The sequence below is a fragment of the Rhinolophus sinicus genome, chromosome 16 (assembly GCF_057876585.1).
Source record: "Rhinolophus sinicus isolate RSI-liver-muscle chromosome 16, RSI-T2T, whole genome shotgun sequence".
Taxonomy (NCBI): Eukaryota; Metazoa; Chordata; class Mammalia; order Chiroptera; family Rhinolophidae; genus Rhinolophus; species Rhinolophus sinicus.
The window spans coordinates 106,536,425-106,559,486 of record NC_142516.1 but is presented as its reverse complement, the minus strand read 5'-3'; the positions used below and the strand labels follow the sequence as shown (position 1 = coordinate 106,559,486).

Sequence of the window (23,062 nt, the reverse complement as noted above, 5' to 3'; positions counted from 1 at the left end):
TCATGCTAGCTAATCTGTTTCAAATTCTAACATGTGTAAGGAGGAGACAGCGCGCACCAGAGAATCAGAAACAAAGTTATTTCCTGAAGAAGAGGTTTGGGATGCTGTTTGAATGCAGTAAGTTCACCTGAGTGGCTTCCGCCCCATACGTCTTGTTACTAGGAAACTGCATTGAACCTCGGCTCTTCACCTTGAAGGAACGAATTCAATCATGAGACAGAAATGTGTGCAGCATGGACAGGAGCAGTTTATTAGTCAAAGAGAGTACACTCCGAGACAGGGAGCGGGCTGACCCAAGAGGGGAAGCAGCCTCACCTTACATGGCATGATGGCTTTAATTTCTGTGGGTAGAATTGCCTCCCACTCTCCCTTCTCTTCTCTCTCTCTCTCTCTCCCCCCCTGAGATGCCTAGTTCTCTGGCATTTAGCAATGTATTTCTTTGATTTGGGGGCATGTGTAAACACCTCCCTTTGGGGTGTGTGAAAACCTGGGATCCTGTTGGGCTAGTGAGGGACTGAGGGTCCTGACAAACAGCATGTGTTACCTGACAAGCAGGATGTCTTCCTCTCTTAACCAGGCTTTTTGTTTTTTTATTTAGAAACATGTGTAAACACATCCCTTAGGGGGATGTGTAAGCCTGGAATCCTGTTGGGCAGCTGCAAGGGATCTTGACCCAAGTGGGAGCTGCAGCAAGGGGCTAACAGGCTAAATTTCTCCTCCTGCTTATTTCTATCCATCTACCTGCCCTATTTCTCTTGCATGTCAAACAGATGAGCCAGCTCAAACCCCTGGGACATTTTTGCACAAAACCCCACACTATCCCCTAAAACATATTCACTATGTATCAGAATTCCCCACTAAATTAGTTTTTGGCATCTACTTGAAACTTTCTTCCATATCTTATTCCCTCGCTCTAAAAAATAATATACATGCTGGGCAAATCTTTTAAAAATGAAGCAATGTTTATAACTTCAGCAGGTCATAAAATGCACATGTTCTGGTATATGGGGAGAAGGGTAGAAAATTGGTTCATCAAACCTTTTAGTGTAGAACGAAGTTCTCATAATCCCTACACATGTATGGTTACCACGTGCCTAAAACATGCTAGCCTAGACCTAGGAAAGCAGGACAAGCCAACATGATCAGGCTTAAGAAATGACCCGAATTTCACAATGAGCTTTTTCCTGCCGATGTTTTGAAATCTAAAGGACTACCCTAAAAATCCACACCTTCATGGAGATAGGCCTGGGGCTACCCCCAGGGGTGATGTGCCTTGAATTCTTCAGACTATGGGCATGTCACACTCCCAGGCTGCTTTCAAGTTCCAGGATGGAATCGTGTCCAGACGATATGCTACCACCCACCACACCAGCGAAACGGATCAAAGGAATACAGCATTCGATGTTAGTTCTTTAACATATGTGTACATCTTTTGGCATTTGGTGATTTTCTAGAATGTGCAGAAGAAAGAGCCCTCTGGCAGAGTCTTAAGTGACATGAGAAGCAGCCAATCAAGCCTTGTGTGGACCTGCTGTCACTTGTTCCTTTTCTGTCTTTGTGCTGCCACCTAGAGAGAAAAGGAAAACATGTTGTATCCTGGTGAGAAGGAGACACCTGAAATCCCAAGCACCATCTGCACCTTCTAGAACACAAAAGCAACGCTGGCTGGTTTAGTCCTCTGAGAATCAGCAGCGGTGCATTTTTGCTTCTGAGGAAGACCTCAGGTGGAAAAGGGGTTTCGGTTGTCACCAACCTCGGTGACCTCACTCTAGGGCTCCTGGAGAGGCGGTGGGGAAGAAGCATATTTTCTTTCCAGTGTTCAAAGGGAGTGAAATACAAAAACTGTTAAGGTTCCCCCAACTTATGGAATACACACCCTCATTTTAGAAAAGAAAAATACAAGAAATACACTAAAACAAGGTTCTAACACCATTTTTCTCTTTTCCTTTTGTTTTTTTTTCTTCTATTTTTAAGGTGCATCCTTTTTTAAAAAATTAGGAGGCTTTAGTCGTCGCCAATGTATAAAAAATAGATAAATATAGAGTTGCTGGTGGACGTAGCAGTCCCTGATATCCTTCTAAAGAATGCCAGTGAACAAGTTTAGTATAAGCTGGTTTCTTACTGAGTACAAAGTCATACCTAATTTATTCTGAAGATATGAATTACCAGAAGAAGAAAAGTTGATGGAACTCAATTTCTATGCCATAATGTGAATAAGATGTGACTGGGATTAGACATCCCCTGACCACCCACCTCCCCAGCGCTCTGTCCACCTCCCCAGCTCAGCTTTTTCCATTGCCCCCGGATAATGCCAACTAACTGCTCCCTCGAACAGAAACTTCTAGAAGGCAGGTACTTTGTTTGCCACATTGGCAGCTGCATTGCTAGTGCCTAGAACAACATTTGGCTTGTAGGTGTTCTTAAAGGAATAAATTAATCTAAGCTTATCCTTTGGCTTCTTTTTTCTTTTGAAAGACTAACATGACTGACGTTAATTTACACATATTCTAGTAAAACACATGTAAGGTAACAATTCTTTTAATGTCTGTGAAGAAGCTGATTTCTCTGTAAATCATATTTGGTGCTTCCCCTCCCCCACACCGCATAGGCTAGATTAGTGAGAGATAAAATAAGTTATTTACGGAAGTACAGTAAATGCTAAAAAGCTGACAGCTGAATTAAAGATTTGACATGCAGATGCACCAGCCAAGTGGAAGTTTTACTTAAATTCTGGCTCACCACTGCTGACGATAAATGGACCTGCAGAAATCATTATGAATAGAGCAAGATGAAGCAGAATAAATCTGTTTTTTCCTTTCTTAAAATTCACAATAAAAACAGACTACAGAAGAATAAAAGGCCACAAAGCCACACAAACAATGGTATGGGTAAGAGTCTCAGGGAGGCAAAAAAGGGGAGGCCCGAGCTTGGGGTGGAAGGGCAGAACCGGATTCTGCCACTTTCAGTCCCTGCGACCCCACCCTGACCATCTATAAAACGGAGAGCTGTCGTAAAGGTTAATTGAACAGCTGATGTGGGACTGCTGTAAACACTGTAAAGGACTATTAAACATAACCTTTTCGTCAGCCTAATGACTCTGAGGAGGGTATAAATCTCTGTGTATAAAAAGGTGTATGAATCTAATAATTTCTTCCCAGTATTCAGACACGGTCAAAGCCTGTGGCCATCTTCCAAGGGCACTAAGGAAATACCGTTGCGTTCACTGCCTTCCTAAAAAGGGAGCTCTGTGTCTTCCACATATAGGTTTGATGCAGCTAACTCTGGAGATCACCAAATTTTGGCTTAGTCCTGGAATAAGGGCTAATCCAAGGGAGAAAACATGTGATACAAGGCAGCTAGCCACGTGAGATCAACTTTAAGAACAGAGAAAGTCAACCCTAACCTATGTGAAGAGCCTGTCTTTCAAATCTGGTGAGGGAGAGACTTCCCAGGATGTAACAGAGGTCAAAGTTCTGAGGAAACGGAATTTGGTGCGGAGAGTCTGGGAGTCTGAGTTCCTGAGTTTAAATTCTGGCTCACTTCTTTATTAGCTGTGTGACCTCGGGCAAATAAGCTCACTTTACCTTTTTCAACTGTAAAGTGGGGAAATAATTCAATTGTAAAATAAACCAATTGTGTCATATGGTTTCTGGAAGTATTAAACATATAAATTAATGTGAAAAGTGCTTAAAAATTGAAAGCACTTTGTCAGTCTTTATTACTTTCCAGTAATTGTGCTCTTTTCATTTCTTTCCACTGAAAAGTGCTATAATCTATGGGAAAGGAAGAAAAAATATATATATCCTGAAAACCACAATAGGCAGTACGAGCACGTTGGTGGATTTTCTTCCAGACAAACAGATGAGATGACCCATCTAGAATTAGCGGAGTACCTGCGGCATGCTAAGCACCGGATGGAGGCTAACCTAAAGCATTTCCCTCACCCGTGTAAAGGAGGTGAGGCTCCCCAAGCAGCAGCGACGCAGGGAAGGACATAAAACAACTCAATGGTTTAGTCTCATCTCACACAGGATGCTACTGTGGGCCAGTAATGCTGCTGATTTGACCACGGATCACAGAAGTAAGGCAGGGCTGGGACTACCAGCGGGTAGACTCCAGCTACTTTAAATTAACTCATCTTTTTAAACCAATTGCTTTTACTTTTTTCTTTATAATACTTTTTTTTATTAGTTTCAGGTGCACAAAGCAACGTAATAGACATTTAAACCCCTCATAAAGTGAATAACCCACCCACCCCCAAGCTACTACCCCTCTGACATCTTAAATAGCTGTAACAATATTGTTGACTATCTTCCCCATGCTGTACTCCACATCCCGTGACTATATATAACTATATATTTATAGTTGACATTCAATATTATTCTACTTCAGCTTTAAGTGTATAGGGCATTGGCCAGGTATCTATGCAGTCTATGATGTGATCCCTCTGATAAGTCCAGTGCTCATCTGGCACCTTACTGATCTTTACAATATTGTTGATTATATTCCCCATATAGTATTAACTACCAATTTTTATTTCTTAATGCCTTCACCTTTTTCACCCTGACCCCAACCCCCTTCCCATCTATCACCCTGATAGATCTAGTACCTATCTGTTACATACCTAGTTGTTACAATATTGTTGACTATATTCCTTATGCTATACCCTACATCCCCATGACTACTCTATAATGACCCATTTATACTTCTTAATCCCTTCCCCTCTCCCCCATCCTTTACTCCTCTCCCATCTTAAAGAAGTCCCTCTAAGATTTCTTGTAATACTGGTTTGGTGGTGATGAACTCCTTCAGCTTTTTCTTGTCTGGAAAGTTCCTTATCTGTCTTTTAATTCTAAATGACAACCTTGCTGTTACCCCTATAATAGGAATGTTGGTATGCTTGATATTGTCCCAGAGGCCCGTTAAACAATCTTGGTTGTACGTTGTTGGTTTTCATCACTTGGAATATTTCCTGCCACTCCCTTCTGGCCTGCAAAGTTTCTGTTGAGAAATCAGCTGACAGTCTTATGGGGGCTCCCTTGTAGATAACTGATTTTTTCTTGTTGCTTTTATGATTCTCTCTTTGTATTTGACCTTTGCCATTTTAATTATGATGTGTCTTGGTGTTGGCCTCTTTGGGTTTATCTTATTTGGGACTCTGTGCTTACTGGGCTTGTATGTCTATTTCATTCACCAGGTTAGGGAAGTTTTCTGTCATTATTTCCTCAAATAGGTTTTCAATTCCTTGCTCTCTCTCTTCTGTTACCCCTATAATAGGAATGTTGGTATGCTTGATATTGTCCAAGAGGCCCCTTAAACTCTCAATTTTTTGGATTCTTTTTTCTTTTTGCTGTTCTTCTTGGGTGTTTTCTGCTACCTTATCTTCTACATCGCTAGTTGGATCCTCTGCTTCATCTAATCTACTGTTGATTCCCTGTAACATAGTCTTCATTTCCATTATTGTATCCTTTATTTCTGACTGGTTCTTTATGGTTTTCATCTCTCTGTTGAAGTTCTCCCTGAGCTCATTGAACATCTTTATAACCAGTGTTTGGACTCTGTGTTTAGTAGATTGCTTATCTCTGTTTCACTTAGTTCTTTTTCTGGAGCTTCGTTCTGTTCTTTTATTTGGGATGTTTCTTTGTTTCCCCATTTTGGCTGCCTCCCTGTGTTTGTTTCTATGTATTAGGTAGGGTTGCTATGTCTTCTGGTCTTAGTAGAGTGGCCTTATGCAATAGGTGTGCTGTGGGGTTCAGTGATGCAGTCTTTCTGGTCACCTGGGCCATGTACTCCTGGTGTGTCCCTTGTGTGGGTTGTGTGTACCCTCCTCTTCTGGTTAAGCCTTAGTTGATAACTGCACATCAATGGGAGGGACTGACCCTTGGGCTCACTGGTTGTGAGGACTGGCCTTGACTACAGTGGAAGAGCTATTGTGCAGGGGCTGACCCTACAGAGCAGATCTGCCTCAGCAGGGCTCTGGTGCCCGCCCAATCTGCCCCTTGGGTGTGTTGTACTTGGAGGCAGCTGGGTGATGATCCAGTTCATTTTGAAGCTGGCCACTGGGGGCGCCAGCCCCAGGACCACCTTGGAGAGGATCAGCTGTAGGTCTACTTCAGCCACAGCACAGAAGGTGGCTTCTTCTTCACGTCCTTAGTTGAAAGGCTTCAGTTCTGCTTGATTTTAGGCAATTCTCAATAATGGTTGTTTTATAGATGAGCTGTAATTTTGATGTGGTTGTGTGAGAAGGTAAACACAGCATTTACCTACTGTGCCACCTTGGTTGTACCCCCCCTTCTTTTATTTTTTAAAAGTAAATTGTTTTAGTTTAGTTTGAAACATGGTTGCTTATTTTTCACTTCATTTACATTTTTAAAGAGTAAGATATCTGTTTATTATTGTTCTAAGTTAGCATACAATATAAATGACACACATTTAGTACGTAAATGGGTCCATTTTAGTGTCTCACTTCCAAATTGCCTTTGTGCTTTGCTAAGGCCCCAAATAAGAGAAATGTGATTCCGGGAATGGACTGCAGCACACTGGAAACAGACCCGAACCAACAAAACACAATTCCACTTGACATTCACATTAAACCTGATGGAGGAGGATCTCCTTGGTAGTGTGGAAGCATAAACCTTCAGAGATGAAAGAGCCTGAGAGCTAGAGTACAAGGAAAATGTAAATGAAGACAAATCAGAAGTAAAAAAAGAATGTTGGTAATCTGAGATCAGTTTCAGAATATGTACGGTTTGATAAAAAAGATGGGGGCTCTTGTGTGTATATACAGTGGTCGTATAGTTTGCAGATAGTTTTTAAAGCTTTCCCCAAACTCAGCACAAAAAGAAAAATGATGTAAGTAAAAGAAGCAAAGAGCCAAAGGATTTGAGTAAGCTAAGGTATCCTAATGTTTGTGGTATAATAAAGTCTAAAAAGGTTCTAGTTTGAAATTCCTTAAAGGATTTGGAAAAAAGAATATATCTGTGCCTGTTTGCATATGTGCATTTATATGTATATATGTTTGTGTACATATATACAGAGGGTGCCAAAAGACTGTATACACATTTTAAGAAAGGAAAACTATATTAAAACTATAATACTCAATATATACTGATAACAAAAGATGAATACAAGTCACGTCTGACTTCTGCAATTACAGGAGGTGCTCAAAGTGGTTACTATCAGGGTCCAGACACTTCTGATTATGGTGAACTACTGCTTGAGCAACGTTGACCAAAGTATCCACTTGTATACATCTTTTTGGCGCCCCCGGTATATGTGTGTCTGTGTGTGCATAAGTGTATGTGTACATATAAGCCCATACTGATATGATTATGATATTAGCTTCCCAAACAGCACTTGGCATGTGTGACACTTTTAGTTTTGCATTCTTCAATTACTATTCAGTTCCTGGAAATTACAAGTGAGATTAGGATCTTCATCTTGGCATCAAAGGTAAAACCATAGATGGAAGAAAACAAAATAGTTGATTTCCCAAATTCCCACTTAATCTATAGCTAAGTCATGATGTGAGCTCCTATTTAAAGTTCCTGGCATCTAATGTACAGCATGGTGACTATAATTAGTAGTACTGTATTGTGTACTTCAAATTTGCTGAGAGTAGCTCTTAACTGTTCTTACCACACAAAAAGTCACTGTGTGAGGTGATAGATATGTTAATTAGTTTGATTGTAGTGATCATTTCACAATGTATATATACACCGAAAATCACATTGTATACCTTAAATATATACAATTTTGTCAATTATACCTCAGTAAAGCTCCTGGGAAGACAAGGAATTTATATAGACCATATATATTCTCAAACTTCAACAATATAGGTTGTGAGTTTGATATAAATAATGACTAAATGCCACGTAAAAGCAAATTTATTTACATTGGCACTGCCACAGATGTAACCAATGCATTTTAACCTGACTTGTGACAGATAAAATGACTACAGTAAGTGCAATTCAGTCAACTGACAGAAGAAAGTTCACAGAGATTATCTACAGAGATTAGAGATTGCGTCTATTCCTATTTAAGCCAATACAAGTTTCAGAATGAGTTTATAAATATGTTCTTGGACATCAAATTCTGGAGCATCACAGAAACCTACTCTCAGAATGAACTTTAAATTTCTAGGTTCAGCCATATGGTGTCAAGGACTCCCAATGTTGTGCTATAGAACAATTGTCTGAAGTATCCTTTACAGATTGACTCATTGCTTATTTCATGCAATACCGGGGGTGCCAAACAAAATGTATACACATGACTTGTATTCATCTTTTGTTATCAGTATATATTGAGTTATTAAAATTTTAATACAGTTTTCCTTTCCTAAAATGTGTATACATTTTTTTGGCACCCTCTGTATTTATTAAAGGTCTTCTCTGTGCTGCCCATGTAGGTGCTGTGGATATAACTGTGAACCAGTTAGGCAATGTTCTGTGAAAAGGGTAAGGCAAAAAAATGGGATGAAGAGTGACTGAAGTTGGACGGGGTGGAAGCAGGTGAGGAAAGTCAGGAATTGAGTCTCTGAAAAAAAGATTCTTGAGATAACGGATAATGACAAAATGGAACCAATCATGTGAAGATCTGGAGGAAGACCCAGATAATAAACCAGTCATACAAAGACACCAATGTGGGTACAGCTTGGCAAATTCAAGGACCAAAAACAAAAAAAGGCCAGATAAAAGCTTAGACATTTTAAAAGACCAAGGTAGATCAAGATCCTGACTTTGACTCTTGACAAAAATAGTCAAGTCTCAACTAGTGAGAACACTGGTTAGATTATTTAACCTTGCTTTTTAGCACGTACTCAACAGTTACTAATTGTACACTGTGTGCCCAGCACTCTGCAACACCCAAAACTTGAATAGTACTGAGTTCCTGCTGTTAAGGAGCAGCTTAACTTCAATAGTAGTGATAATTCAAGTATTTAAATAGCTTTTCTTCTCAACCCTCGTCGTTTGGGTTGGATGGCACTATCCTGGCTCTTATTATACACTACCCTACAACCATAGCTGTTTTGGGAATCAGATAAGTTATAATATGTAATGTGCTCATAATAGTGCCAAACACATAAATGCTATACATTATTTGTTGCCAGTAGTATCATTAACTACTTGTATTAAGAAATCATCATATGAAAACAGGAAATTAGCATAGTTTCAAAGTATCTCAAAAATAGAGGGGTATTTCACAAAATAACAGACCAGTACTTGTAAAATGTCAAGGTTACTGAAAGACAAAGAAAGATTCAGAGACTCTTACACAATAGAAAAAATTAGAGGAGATAAGTAGAGAGAGAAATAGGCCCAGAAATGACAGAGATGATGAACTAGCAGGCAAGGGCATTTAAGCAGCTACTGTAACCACAATGAAGCATTTAAAAGAAAACACGAACACAGTGAGGAAAGAAATGGGAAGACATAAAAAAGAACCAATGGAACATCTAAAACTGAAAATTACAATTTTTGAAATAAAAATTCACTAATTGAGGTTAATAGAAGAACACTACAAAACCAAGTAACCTAACTGTCCACTGACAGATGAATGGATAAACATGTGGTATAAATATACAATGGAATACTAGTCAACCATAAAAAGATGATGAACTATTGCCATTTGCAACAACATAGATGGATCTTGAGGTTATTATGCTACGTGAAACAAGTGAGAAGGAAAAGGACAAAAAAAGGTATGATTTCACTCATGTGAAATATGAAACAAGAATAAAAAATGAATTAACAAAACAAGCAAAAATAAACTCATAGATACTGACCATAGAATGGGGGTTACCAGAGGGTAAGGAGGCTGGGGGGAGGGCGAATTGGGTAAAGGGGTCAAATATATGGTGAAGGAAGGAGACTAGACTTTTGCTGATGAGCACACAATACAGTATACAGATACATTGAAGTATAATGTACACCTGAAATTTATATAATGTTATTAACCACTGTTACCTCAATAAGTTTAATAAAAAACAAAACAAGAAATAAATAAGGCATCAATGAAAAAAATAAACTTGAAAATATAGCAAGAGAAATTATCTAAACTGGAATATTAAAAAAAAGGACAGTAAGTCAGTGAAAGGACCTGTGGGTCTAGTGTACATGTAATTGGAGTCCCAGAAGCAGAGAGGGGAAGAAAAAGAGGGGGAGAAAGAACTAGGAAATATTTAAAGAAATATTGGCCAAAATTTTTCCAAATTTGATGAAAATTATAAACTCAAAGATTCAAGAAGCTCAACAGATCCACAAACTAGATAAACACAAAGAAAACCACACCAGCAAATCATAATCAACTTGTTGGAAACTATTATAATGGAAAAAATAAAAACTTAAAAGAAGTCAGGGGACCGGCCCAGTGGCTCAGGAGGTTGGAGCTCCGTGCTCCTAACTCCGAAGGCTGCCGGTTCGATTCCCACATGGGCCAATGGGCTCTCAACCACAAGGTTGCCGGTTCAACTCCTTGAGTCCCGCAAGGGATGGTGGACTCTGCCCGATGCAACTAGCAACGGCAACTGGCCCTGGAGTTGTACTGCGCCCTCCACAACTAAGACTGAAAGGACAACAACTTGAAGCTGAACAGCACCCTCCACAACTAAGGTTGAAAAGACAACAACTTGACTTGGAAAAGAGTCCTGGAAGTACACACTATTCCCCAATAAAGTCCTGTTCTCCTTCCCCAATAAAATCTTTTAAAAAAGAAGAAAACAAAAAAGAAAAAAGAAAACACAGGAAAAAAATCTTAAAAAAAAAAAAGTCAGGAAGGGAAGGGAACAATTATATAAAGTGCAAGAAATATAAGAATCATCACAGATGTCTAATCAGAAATTATACAAGCCAGAAGACTGATTCTTTAAAAGGGTCAAAGAAATTAATAGGTTATTAGCTGGACTAATCAAGAAGATAAAAAAGAAGACAAATTACCAATATCAGGTATAAAAGAGGGAACATCACTACAGATCCACAGACATTAAATGCATAATAAAGATATGAGGACCAACTTATGCCAATAAATTTGACAACCTAGATGAAATACACATTTATTGAAAGACATAAATTACTAAAACTGGCACAAGAAAAAGGAGAAAATTAGAACAGCTTTATATGTATTATAAAAATTGAATTAGTAATTTAAAACTTCCCCAGAAAGAAAATTCCAGGCTGAAATGGCTTCACTGGTGAATTCTGTCCAACATAAAGGAATAAACAACACTAATTTTACATAGACTCAGAAACTAGGTGATAAAGGAATATTTCCCAAGTCATTTCATAAGGCCAGTTTTACTCTGATACCAAAACTAGACAATAGACAAAATCATTACAAGTAAGAAAAACTACACCAATATCCCTCATGAACCAAGATAGGAAAATCCTTAACAAAACATTAGGAAATAAAATGCAATACTACATATGAAAAGAATAATACACTGTGATCAAGTAGGGTTTATCTCAGGAATGTAAAGGTAGTTTAACATTCAAAATTCAATCATTATACTGCACATAATAAAAAATATTACTTTATAAAAAGAAACCTTGGCTCCTTGGGAAAAAAGTCAATTCCAGGGCTTGGGCAGAAAATGTACAAGAGCCTGGAGAACCTGTTGTGGAAGAAGGGAGTATTAAAAAATGATAAGAACATACCACAAAGATACAGGATCCAGCTTGAAGGGACTCCCACTGAGACAATATGAGCATCAAAATAAATAAAAAAAATAATATAACCCATTAGATAAAATAAAAATCTTCAAGTCCATACTGATATAAGTTTATAAATGAATAAATAAGTGGAGAAGGGAAAGCTCTTTCTTAGAGAAAAATGCCAACTAAATATAAAAGAAGTAAGTGTAGAAGAAATGATGGAGTTAGAAAATCATCAGTGGATTCTAAAATGTGGGTAAATGTTTGATGAAGATTTATTCTTCCAAATTAAAGATTGTAACAACAACAACAACAACAAAAGAAGGCTCAGTGGTAGACAATTTTACCACTTATATTCCTTTAAATTTTCCAGAAATAGATTATTCTTAGGCAATATTATTCCTTCCAGAACACTGGGAATGATGTAAAGCTAGAATACTTCTGAAACTAAAACCTAACAGCAATATTACTTTTGAACATAGATACAAAAAAAATCATAAATAAAATATGAAATAGTACCATTTGTGACAAAATGGATGGATCTTGAGATTATAATGTTAAGCAAAATACGTCAGACATAAAAAGTAGAGAACCATATGATTTCACTGATACGTGGTACATAAAACTGAAAACAACAAAAGAACAAGACAAACAAATGAAGAAACAAAAACTCATAGACACAGACAATAGTTTAGGGGTTACCAGAGAGTATGGGGGAAGGGGGGCTCTAGAAGAGGGTAAACGGGGTCTAATATATGGTGATGAAAGAGAACTGACTCTGGGTGGTGAACACACAATGTGAGATACAGATAATATATTACAGAATTGTACACCTGAAATCTATGTAACTTTACTAACAATTGTCACCCCAATTAACTTTAATTTAAAGAAAAAAAATTACTGTCCTTAAAAAAACATATTTATGAAAAATACTTTAATAGCTTAGAAAAATGCTCACAAAATGATGTCTAGAAAAAAGGTTACAAAATTATAATTTAAAAAATTTATTATTATAAGAAAATGCATCATATTATCTCTGGGTAATGAAGAATTGGGAGAACATAATTTTTTTTTTATACGTTTCTCTGTTTTCTACAAAGAACATGTATTCATAAAACAGAAAATACCACTAAACAAAAGCCAAACACTAAAGGCTTTTAAAAAGTAGTAGATTATCAGCTAGTTTTGCTATCTGATTTTTCTCAATATATTGAAAATCATATTGTTATAGCTATCATGTGGCAAAGTTGCATAAAATAACAGGCATACACTCAAATATTGTCACATGTCAGTTTATTGAGGAAATTGTGGTGCTAGAGGTTAATTCTATTCACTTGATTACTTTTCATCATGTCAAAGAAGACTCCAAAGTCCACAAGCCATTTAGTTACACAATTACTTTCCCATATTTTGTTCAGGAACATAAAAATCAAATATAAAGAAATGTTCAAATGAATCTGAAAACTGCATTTTTTAAATTTTATTTCAAAAGGTGGTGATTAAGGGTCAGGAAGTACAGTGACATGGAAGAAGGACGAAAATGGAACATGTAAAAGGAAAATATTTTTGCTAGATTTCATTTTCAGTTTCAAATCTTTCCAACAATTTTTTTAGTTTTTACACCAAAAAAGGAATCAATACTTTTCATTCCACTCTTGTCAACTTTAGCCAAAGCCTTCTGAGCTGCAGTCATTTTGCTATTTTTCTGTTAATGAAAATAAGAGAAAAATTGTTACGAATGTAACATTTATACATCATACATGCAAATCAAACCAGACCATGCATGTCTCAAGGTTCATTAAGGGAGGTAATCATTTGCTACTAACATGCTTCATAAGGGAGTTATTATTTTAAAAAGTTCTGATTTCTCTTCAGAATTCAGACCTAAGAGACAAAATTTGTTAAAAGAGGCAACAAACTGCTGCCTTCTAAAGAGTGGAATGGTACAACCAATGGTTTACTTTAGGGGCAATAATTCTGGAGGGTGCATTAAGTGCAATAACACAAACAATGGAAGTGACACAGGCAGCAATTGTCAGAAGGAGGAATTACAGCCTTGTATTATTATGTGATGAATAATTCACACCAATTTACCATCTGATTTTATTCAGAGGCTTTATGGGAAACCAATGACAACACTATATTATATTCAAAAGATAACCTGTATTGCAAAGCATCTGGACCAACTAGCTGCCCCATTTTCCTTCCAACAAAGAAATACTTTCCAAAAAGCTGACTTCAAATATCTCTGCCTTGTCATTTTTATCTCTTCCTGGTCACTTTTGTGTGTGTGTGTGTGTCATGTCCTAGCAGAAGGTAAATAGCAGCTGATTTTACTTTGATGCATCACAACTTGTTGAGCAGAAGTATAAATAATGGGACTCAGCAGAGAAAGAAATCAGCTGCCTCCCTGGGAAATGTGAGACAAAATTGTTGCCAAAGTATCTTTTAAGGGCACAGTTTATGATCCCTGAAATTTTGCTTCTCACATTCTGTCACTTATAATTTAGTGGCCTTATTTTCTGCCTGGATAGTGAAAAGTGACAGTCTCTTTGAGATAAGTTATCCCCTGCATTTAACTGACATCTGATCCAACCCCTTATCTCACTGGTGCTGTGCCCACGGGGATACAATGGGCAGTTGGAAGGGTGGGGCAGAAATAGTTCTCCCAGAGAAACTGAAAAAATGTCCCTGCTTACAGAAAGCATGGAGATAGCCAGCTATTTAGCCATCTCTAAGTTGGCTTATCCGCTAATATCACATGCCCAGATAAATTACATGTAAATTAAAGAATAAAATTGATTAAAAAAAACTTTTAAACTATAAAGGAAGTATATCTTATGAAATCTAAGTGGAAATTGATTCATCTTGGGATAGGCAAGGTTTTTCTAAGCATAAAAGTACTGAGAAAATCAAAGAAAAATAATTCCTATATTTAATCCTCAGAAAAATCTTAAAATGGTTAAAAATCAAATGAATAGTCTAAACATAACTGGAAAATTATTTGTACCTTATATGTCATGAAAAGTGTTAACAGCCTTAACTTAGAATGAGCTCTTACAAATCAACAAGGAAAACATTACTATTCAATATAAAAACAGCCAAAGACATGAACTGACAATTTGCAAAAATGCAAATGAGCAATAAGCATCTGGAAAAACAACTAAGCTTTCTAGTTAAAGAAATGTAGCCTAATTGCATAGGCAAAAATTTTCAAGAATAATCATAATACTCAATGTTGTCAAGAATGCAAGACGAATACTCATCAGGAATAACGGTTGGGAGTACAAATTTCTACTAAATTTTTGGAAAGCATTTTACAAGGTGTGATCAAAAAACACAGTGAATGTTTAAATTTAAAAAATTATTACAGTAAAAGACACATTGCCATTAATCCCCCTCAAAATACTCCCCCTCGCTTTGAACACACGCATCCCACTGTTCTTGCCACTTTCAGAAGCAGTTCTGAAGTCTTCTTTTGTGAGTATCTTTAGTTGCACTGTTGTGGCTGCCTTGATGTCCTGAATCAATTCAAAATATTTACCTTTCATGGTCATTTTGACTTTGGGGAAGAGCCAGAAGTTGCACGGTGCCAGATCCGGTGAATAAGGTGGATGAGGACACATCGTAATGTTTTTATTTGACAGAAATTGCTGTACCAGTATCGATGTGTAACAGGGAGCATTGTCATGATGGAGGATGAAGTAAAGACACGAAAGAGGACTTCCAGAACTGCTTCAGAAAGTGGCAAGAACGATGGGATAAGTGTGTTCAAAGCAAGGGGGACTAGTTTGAGGGGGATTCATGGCAATGTGTCTTTTACTGTAATAACTTTTTTTTAAATTTAAACATTCACTGTATTTTGATCACAACTCATATTATGTATATCTCAATAATTATGGAAAGAGCTCATGTTTTTTTAAACTGTTACTTAGTTTAAATTGTGTCAATGAAAAAATCAGAAATGCAGACTATAAATAAGAATGTGAATCACTTCCTAAAAATAAAAAATAAAAAAAGCAGAAGTAACCTATGTGTCCAAAAGTAGGGGAACGATTCAATAAATTATATTTCATATGGTGAAATAACCCACATGATTGAATATGATGAAAAATTAATACATTTCAAAGAATGTTTAATGACGTGAACATTTTCACAAGTCAGAAATTAAAAGGCAGAACCCAAAACTATACATACAGGGGGTGCCAAAAAATGTACTCACATTTTAAGAAAGAAAAACTGTATTAATTGTAATACTCAATATATACTGGTAACAAAAGATGAATACAAGTCACATTTGACTTCTGCAATTACAGGAGGTGCTCAAAGTGGTTACTATCAGCGTCCAGACACGTCTGATTACAGCGAACTACTGCTTGAGCAATGCTGACCAAAGTGTCCACTTGTATACATTTTGTTGGCACCCCCGGTATATATAAAACAATGCCAATTTAAAAAGCTACATATATAATGCATGTATAAGATAAAACTTAGTAAGAAATGTTATAAAAACATTTGCAGGGGTGATACTGAAGGGTGGGTTTCTTAATTTTTGTCATCATTATAATTTCTGGGAAGCTCCTCGGCAGTAATTGACAAAACATTACCTGTGGCAGTTAATCCCCCCCACCCTGCCCCACCCTATCACTGAATACATAGCAAAGTTTAGGCACACTCTTGCTAAGTATATTGTGTTTCTTTGATTCCTGAAGTATTCCTTGCTTGATATTTTCATTGCCATTCACAAGTTTGAATTGATGATTAAGTCACACAAACACTAGTTAAAATTCTTCATGGTTAAAATTGCGAGATCACAATCAAGCACACACGCGTGCCCGGGTGTCCCCGTGCAGCATCACCCACTGAGCCCAAGCGCATCCACTACACCTGGACACACATACCTTTTCAGTCTTCAAATCTTTAGTATTAAACTTAGTGTAATCTTCTTTTGCTTCTACGGGCTCATCTGATAACTTTACTTTCTGTAATGTTAGAGCAGTGAAGTGTCAAACATCACCTTGACCCATCCATCCATTTAAAAAGAATCAATATGTGCAATTTGGGCTCACATCGAGGCCAAATGAGGCCAAGTGACCCTGCAAAGGGCTCACTTTTAAAAGCTCTTTCACACTTTGCTGATTATCTAGGGAACTAAGTCACACAGCCCTTGTGAGGAGTTCTGGTGATGGGCAGATATAATTCGGCAGGTCCCGGCCCCAGCCTGTCGGCAGTCGAGCAGTCCCAACCACACGGTTCATATGTGCCAGGGACGGTGACTGCTGACTCTCCAGGGCAGTGTAAGGGGTGAACACAGGCACAGAAGCAAAGACGGAAATTTCCTTTAATGGGGCCAGATGTCCAGCCAGACCCCCACTTCATTCACCTCCTGGGCTGGTGGAATGTTGGCTTAGGAATGTAGCTCATTACCAGCTTTGTATAGCTTCATGTTCTTAACTTCCTTTCAAGTCAATGATGTCATTTTATCCACACAGAACAACCTTACAAAGCAAGCAGCCAGCAGGAGAAGGAAGCACAGAGAGGTTAAATGAACAGCCCAAGGCTACTAGTGGAGGACTTGGGGTGAAATCTGGTTTTGTACAAGTGCTCTTTCCATTAGGCCCAGTATGACTATGTCACCCTTTACTTTGTGTTTTCACCTTTCACATGACACTTTGCACTAACGAACATAAGAATCTTGTCAAGAGCTAGACTGTAGCCTTACTGTTGACACTATAGAAGAAATGGTGTCACATTTATTATGTAAAAGGCACATAGCAGGGCAGATAAGTTTTGATGTTTAACATGGAGCACTGACTGCACAGTGATCCGAACTCGGAATTGGACAGATCTTCAAGCTCTTTGTGGAGATACCAGGTTGACAAGACCCAACATGGATCCACCCTAGGAAATACAGATTTGTTCCCGGCTTCACTTTGCAAAACAAAGAACAGGTAGAGCTATTGTTAAACAAAGAACAGATAGAGTTAGTGCTAAAAGATGCCACAGTACATGTTTAACACGGGATAAAACAACAAGTCTTGAAATTCTTCACTGCAGCAAACAGGGGGGCATCTGGGCATATATCACATAATGGGGCAAAACCTTCTCTTGGCCACACAGCAACCTCAAGCAAAAGAAAAAGACTAGCTTATCCTATATGAACTACCTACCAGCGAAGTGAATGTAGATGTACAAGCAACTTTCTTAAGCATACACGTTTCTACTAAAATTAAGGCAGTACAGGGGGTTTGGGTGATGCATGCTTTTACCAGGAAAGTATCGGCAACCGGGAGAGAACTCAGGGAATAATGATGAAGGCATAACAGCTTTACATGGTAAAAAGCTTCATGTTATGAGGATGTTTGCTTTCATCCTCTGTGGCAAAATGTTCTAGTACACGTCATGATAAACACTTGGGCATGTTCACTTTTTATAAGTCAAATAAAAAAGAGTTCATAGCAAGGGCTTAAGATGAAAGATGCTTCCTTATAAATATCAATCATTTAATTAGATGACTGACTTCGTCAGGTGCTTTAACAGCTCACTATCAAACAAGACAACAGTTATAAGTACTTATAAAAAAGAAAATGATTGTGGTAGGCCTTTGCACATAAGTAGTTTTTATGTTATTCTCAGCACACTGTGACTATGTTGGAGAAAAACCATAATTGTTAGATTTACTTAGATTTTTGTTATTTAAAAGACTGAATCACTATGGATTTGGGAGAATGTTTCAGAAGAAAAAGAAAGACAGTAACAAAAGGTATGACAAAATGGGCACGGTCCTGGAAAGGGAAGAAAAAAAGGCAGAGTACCGCAGGAGTTAATGCTAGGATGGACTGGTCCTATGCTTATAAATGATTTGCAAGGAACTCAGGAACATCTTCAGATCCACTGATTGTATTCAGCTCTGCTAGCTGACAGTGATAAATTCAAGAGATGGAAGGTGGTGAGGGTTGGAAGCTGAGTTTCAACACAGGCAAACACACAATAGTAAGAAAATACTGCAAAACATATTATTAAGGATGACAAGCTCCATGCTATCGATTACTACACAGATAAAAAGAAACCTAATAGCCACTGGAATGCATTTCCTGAAAACAATCAACTATTATTACTATAAAAATCAATCAACTGCTGGCCACAGACAGGAAAGTTAGCAGAAGACATCACCCTACGCCTCTTTAAACTACGGTACATCGCCCAGGGCAGTTTGTAATGTGTACATTAGACATTAGCGCCCCAGGAAGACTCCATAGAGTAGGAGATTTCAAAAAAGCAACTAAAATAATCCAGGAGATAAGGCTGAGATTTAGGAGAAACAAGACGCCGAGTTCTAAATCAGGGTTTGACAAACTGCTGTCCATGGGCCAAATCCACCGGCTGCCTGCTTTTATAACTGAAGTTCTACTGGGTCACAGCCGCGCAGGGTCGCGTATGAATTGTTTGTGGCTGTCTCCGCACTGCAACAGCAGAGCTGAGTAGCTGTGACAGAAACCATCTGCTTCATGAAACCTAAAATATTTACTATCTGGCCTTTACAGAGTAAGTTTGCTGACCCCTGATCTAAATCGTAAATGAAGAAATCACAAACACCTTAAATTTTGGAAATGAAAATAAGAAAACAAAAAATGGGGTCCGAGAAGAATAAACTTACGAAACGCACTACCCGAGACAGAATCAAAGGCTAAAACCTTCAAGAAGCCATTCATGAATGATCTCTAAGTTACCAAGGAAGAATTTGAGAGAAAGAAATATACTTAGTCTGTGGAGGGAGAGAAATAAGAAAAAAGTAAATACGCTTATCCTCTTAGTTACAGTCAGACAATCATGTCTGTGCCCCGAGGGCCACTGTCAGAGACAGGAGACTACTGGAGTGGGAGAAGTGTGGATCTGACCTGAGATCTTATAGCAACTGACTTCTGCCCCGCACTCTTCTTCCAGAGAGTAAAAGATGAACCTCAGACAGTCAGCTGGAAATGGCCCATAACTCACACTGATGTACTGTAAATTTTCCTTCCTTTTCTAAAAGTCAAAGTAATAAATGTTTTTGGAGCTACCACCTCCAAATTAGGGCATGATACAAAACAATCCCGAGCACGCTGGCCACCTTGAAGGCGGGGGAAAAGGCAATTGTCTAACATCCACCATATGTCCACTTCACATTGTCAAGGCATCTGCTATTCTGCTGGCAGGAGAATGAGCTCACTGACAGGACTGGCGCAGGTGTGCATTCTGCCCGAGCTCAGGCCTGCGCAGCGTGCCTCCAGGTGTGGTTGAGGACTGGCTGCTCTGCTCTCCCAACCTGGGAGACAAACACAAGCTGTGGTCCACAGTGCAGAGGAGCTGTGGGTGGCCGGTGGAGAACATCTGGAAGAGGAAAAGTCTTCCCACTAACAGACAGAGGATTACACACTGCGTCCATCACTTCAAGTACAGAAAAAAGAAGGGTGGTCATTCTTGCTCAAAGGGTCCTTTGTGTTACAAAGATCATGCTCTGTACCTTTGTGCCAGTAACAATTCGATCTGGCAAAATAAGTTTTAGTTATATATAAGGCATTCATGGTGATTAACAAAATTAACTACAGGATCTGGCTAATTCAAGAATATTTAATTATACTTATATATCTATAATATTTTTATGTAGGTATCTGGCTAAATCAACTCTTACTGGGTTTTGACAGCACTTTATTATTCAGGTAAAATCTATTAAAAAAAAAAAACATTGCTGGAGAGCCCAGTACAATCTTTATTCCACATGACAGCACCCATGCAAGGTGGATTTAGTATGCTTTAAAATACACTAGAACAAACTAAACTTACGTGATAAAAGTATGACATTTTTCCCCAAGGTATCTTAGTCACAAAGATATCTTACCTTTGAAGGAGGGTTTGGCATTGAAGCTGAAGGTTCTGGAAGCCTAATGAGTAAAAAATATGAATTACAATCATGATTTTCATAGACAAGCAAACAGAAAGACTGGGCCAACTTGACATTTATTTGGTAAGCCCTGCCTTCTTCTGGCAGCTTCACCACCATGTATCTTATTGAACAATCATCTCAGTGTAAAGAATGAAATTTCTCTAAATGAATAAACCTTCATTTCACTACTTAATTCCTTGCATAGGAATTGTTTGAACTAAAAAGTAAAACTAGAACTCATTTGTTGAAATGGAATTGCTTTTCTTTAGCCACCATAAATTTGCATTTTGGCATCGTAGTATTTTTTTTCAAAATTGATCAATCTAGTATATATTTAAAAGTTAAAATGATTTTAACTGTTGACAAAAGCCACACAAAATGTATCTTTCTCTCATTAAAAATAAGTTTAATTGACATGTCTTTCTCCCCAAATCTTTACTGAAAACTTAAAAATTTCAGTGGAAAGAAAAGAATCTAAGGGAAAAAAAAAGGAGTTCAAAGACATAAGGTCTCTAACGAAATAAACAGTGACTAAAAACTCCAGAGAGATACTAAACAGAAGGATATGGTTATCAATTTAAAGCAGGCTTTCAATACACTTTAACTACTAATTGTTTTTTAAAGTAGGGCCTATGCAATTTACTAAAAACAGCAACTGTATCTATTAAAAAGTTACTTTACCTTCATGTGTCAGAAGATAAAGCTATTATAAGGCAAAGCTATTAAATTATCACACACATAAAATCTTAATAACAGTTACTAAATTCTGGAAGTAACATTTTTTTTCAGCTTAAGATAAAGTCTTTTTTATTATATCAAAGATCTTTACAAAGGAAGAAACACAAATCAAGTCATTCTTAAACCTTTCTTCTGCCCTCAAAGGCCAGGTTGTGTTTTTCCTTGGGTTCCAAGTGCTAGGCATAACAAAAGTTCTTAGTGAACATTTAATGACAGTGAAAATGGTACAGAACCTCTAAATGTAACTTGCAAAAATATTCTACATGCCATCTACTCTTTCCTTCCCACTTTTATTTCTATTAAAATGACCACAAAGAACCAAATTTGTTAAGTCTATTTGGAGAAAAATTTTTACCATAGTTCACCATCAGAAGTCATACCAACCAATAATTCCAGTCCTGACACAAGTTCCTACAATCGGTTTCCACTAAACAAATTCATTTCAATCAATGAATGTCCATTAAAAATCACTTTCAAACCACAGAGCCTATGACATAACTCAAGAAGAACTTATCAGAAGGAGTGACATGATAAGGCACAAAGATACCTTACTTCTGGAAAACCCAGAAGTAAAAAGGTACTTCTTAATTATCACTAAAGATGAACAATACTTACTTTAAATGTTTAGCTAAGTCATCACTTAATTCTTTAGGAATGTAATCAGATATCAGACCATGGGCATAACAAATATAATCCTCTGAAATAAACAAAATGGAGAGTGAAAGAAAAAAATTAGTAATAATTATGGTAGTTTTAAAGTCAAATTGACCAGAGTTCAAATTCTGGCTCTATTTGGCCTTAGGGACTCACTTGAGCTCCTAGCCCGTGTCCTCATTTGTAAAATGGGGATGCTCATATCTATCTGTCAGAGTAGCAGGGGGATATGATGGATGAGCTAGGATACAAGATGATATCAAAGATAAGATAATACAAGTACAACACCCACTAAATGATAGTTAAAACAAAAATTCAGGGTTGGTTTTTTAGTTGAAGCCCTTAAATACAAATAAAGTTGAAAAATCGGTTGTAACAATATGAAATATTCATGTCTTTTTAAAAGACTAATCATTTCTAGGTCTGTTTGAATACAGAATACATCTAATTATAGAACCACAATGTATGCTCATTTAAGAGAAATAATATGTCTATTAAGTACTTGCTTTATAAGAGTCCTGAACATTATATATACTCCCAAACTAATAAAATGCCTTAAAAACTGTAAAAAACCTAAACTCAGCAGAGTATAAAATCATTAATTCCAAAGCATCTGGATCCTCAATACTAAAATGTGTATTCATTAAATCTAGTTACATAAGACAATAAAATCTGTTTTAAAGCCCTGCTCCTTAGTTCAGTATTTTATATAGAAGACTGGGGGATAATCAAACTTAACAGTAAGATGGGATAATCACATGGGGATATAAACTATCAAAAGCAATATCCCAGGTTTGTTGCTAGGATAGTCATTCGCTTCTTTTTTTCCTTTGTCTTTTGCCTTCAAGTTAAGATAAGAATTTGCCCCAGCGTTGGTTAGAAAGTGACTGCTGTCTGGACCACCTGATCTCAAAAACTCTTCAGTAAGAGACTTTCACTGCCAATGTAGAACTGAAAGTTATCACCCAGTTCTTCTCAAAATGTTCTCATGGTTCTGTGCTAATAATTATCTAATGAGTCATGAATATACAAAATGATAGTAAGAATGCCAACATATCGTCTGTTTGCTGCTTCTGGTAGCACATCAAACTAAAGATCT

General features: G+C 37.5%; 1 protein-coding gene across 3 annotated transcripts in view; it reads right to left on the bottom strand.

Moving 5' to 3' along the window:
* Positions 1-225: 225 nt before the first annotated feature.
* Positions 226-23,062, bottom strand: part of RNASEH2B (ribonuclease H2 subunit B) — a 69,515-nt gene continuing 46,678 nt past the window's right edge. The window contains exons 8-11 of one of the 3 annotated variants that reach the window (XM_074329911.2): positions 21,925-22,006; positions 20,527-20,569; positions 16,550-16,630; positions 13,114-13,353 (exon numbers count right to left, since the gene is read on the bottom strand). In XM_074329911.2, coding sequence (XP_074186012.2) covers positions 13,237-13,353; positions 16,550-16,630; positions 20,527-20,569; positions 21,925-22,006 — 323 coding nt within the window. In that variant the 3' untranslated portion in view covers positions 13,114-13,236. Of the gene's footprint in view, positions 1,568-13,113; positions 13,354-16,549; positions 16,631-20,526; positions 20,570-21,924; positions 22,007-23,062 lie in introns of those variants that run through there. The other 2 variants (XM_074329918.2, XM_074329917.2) reach the window with 2 other exon arrangements.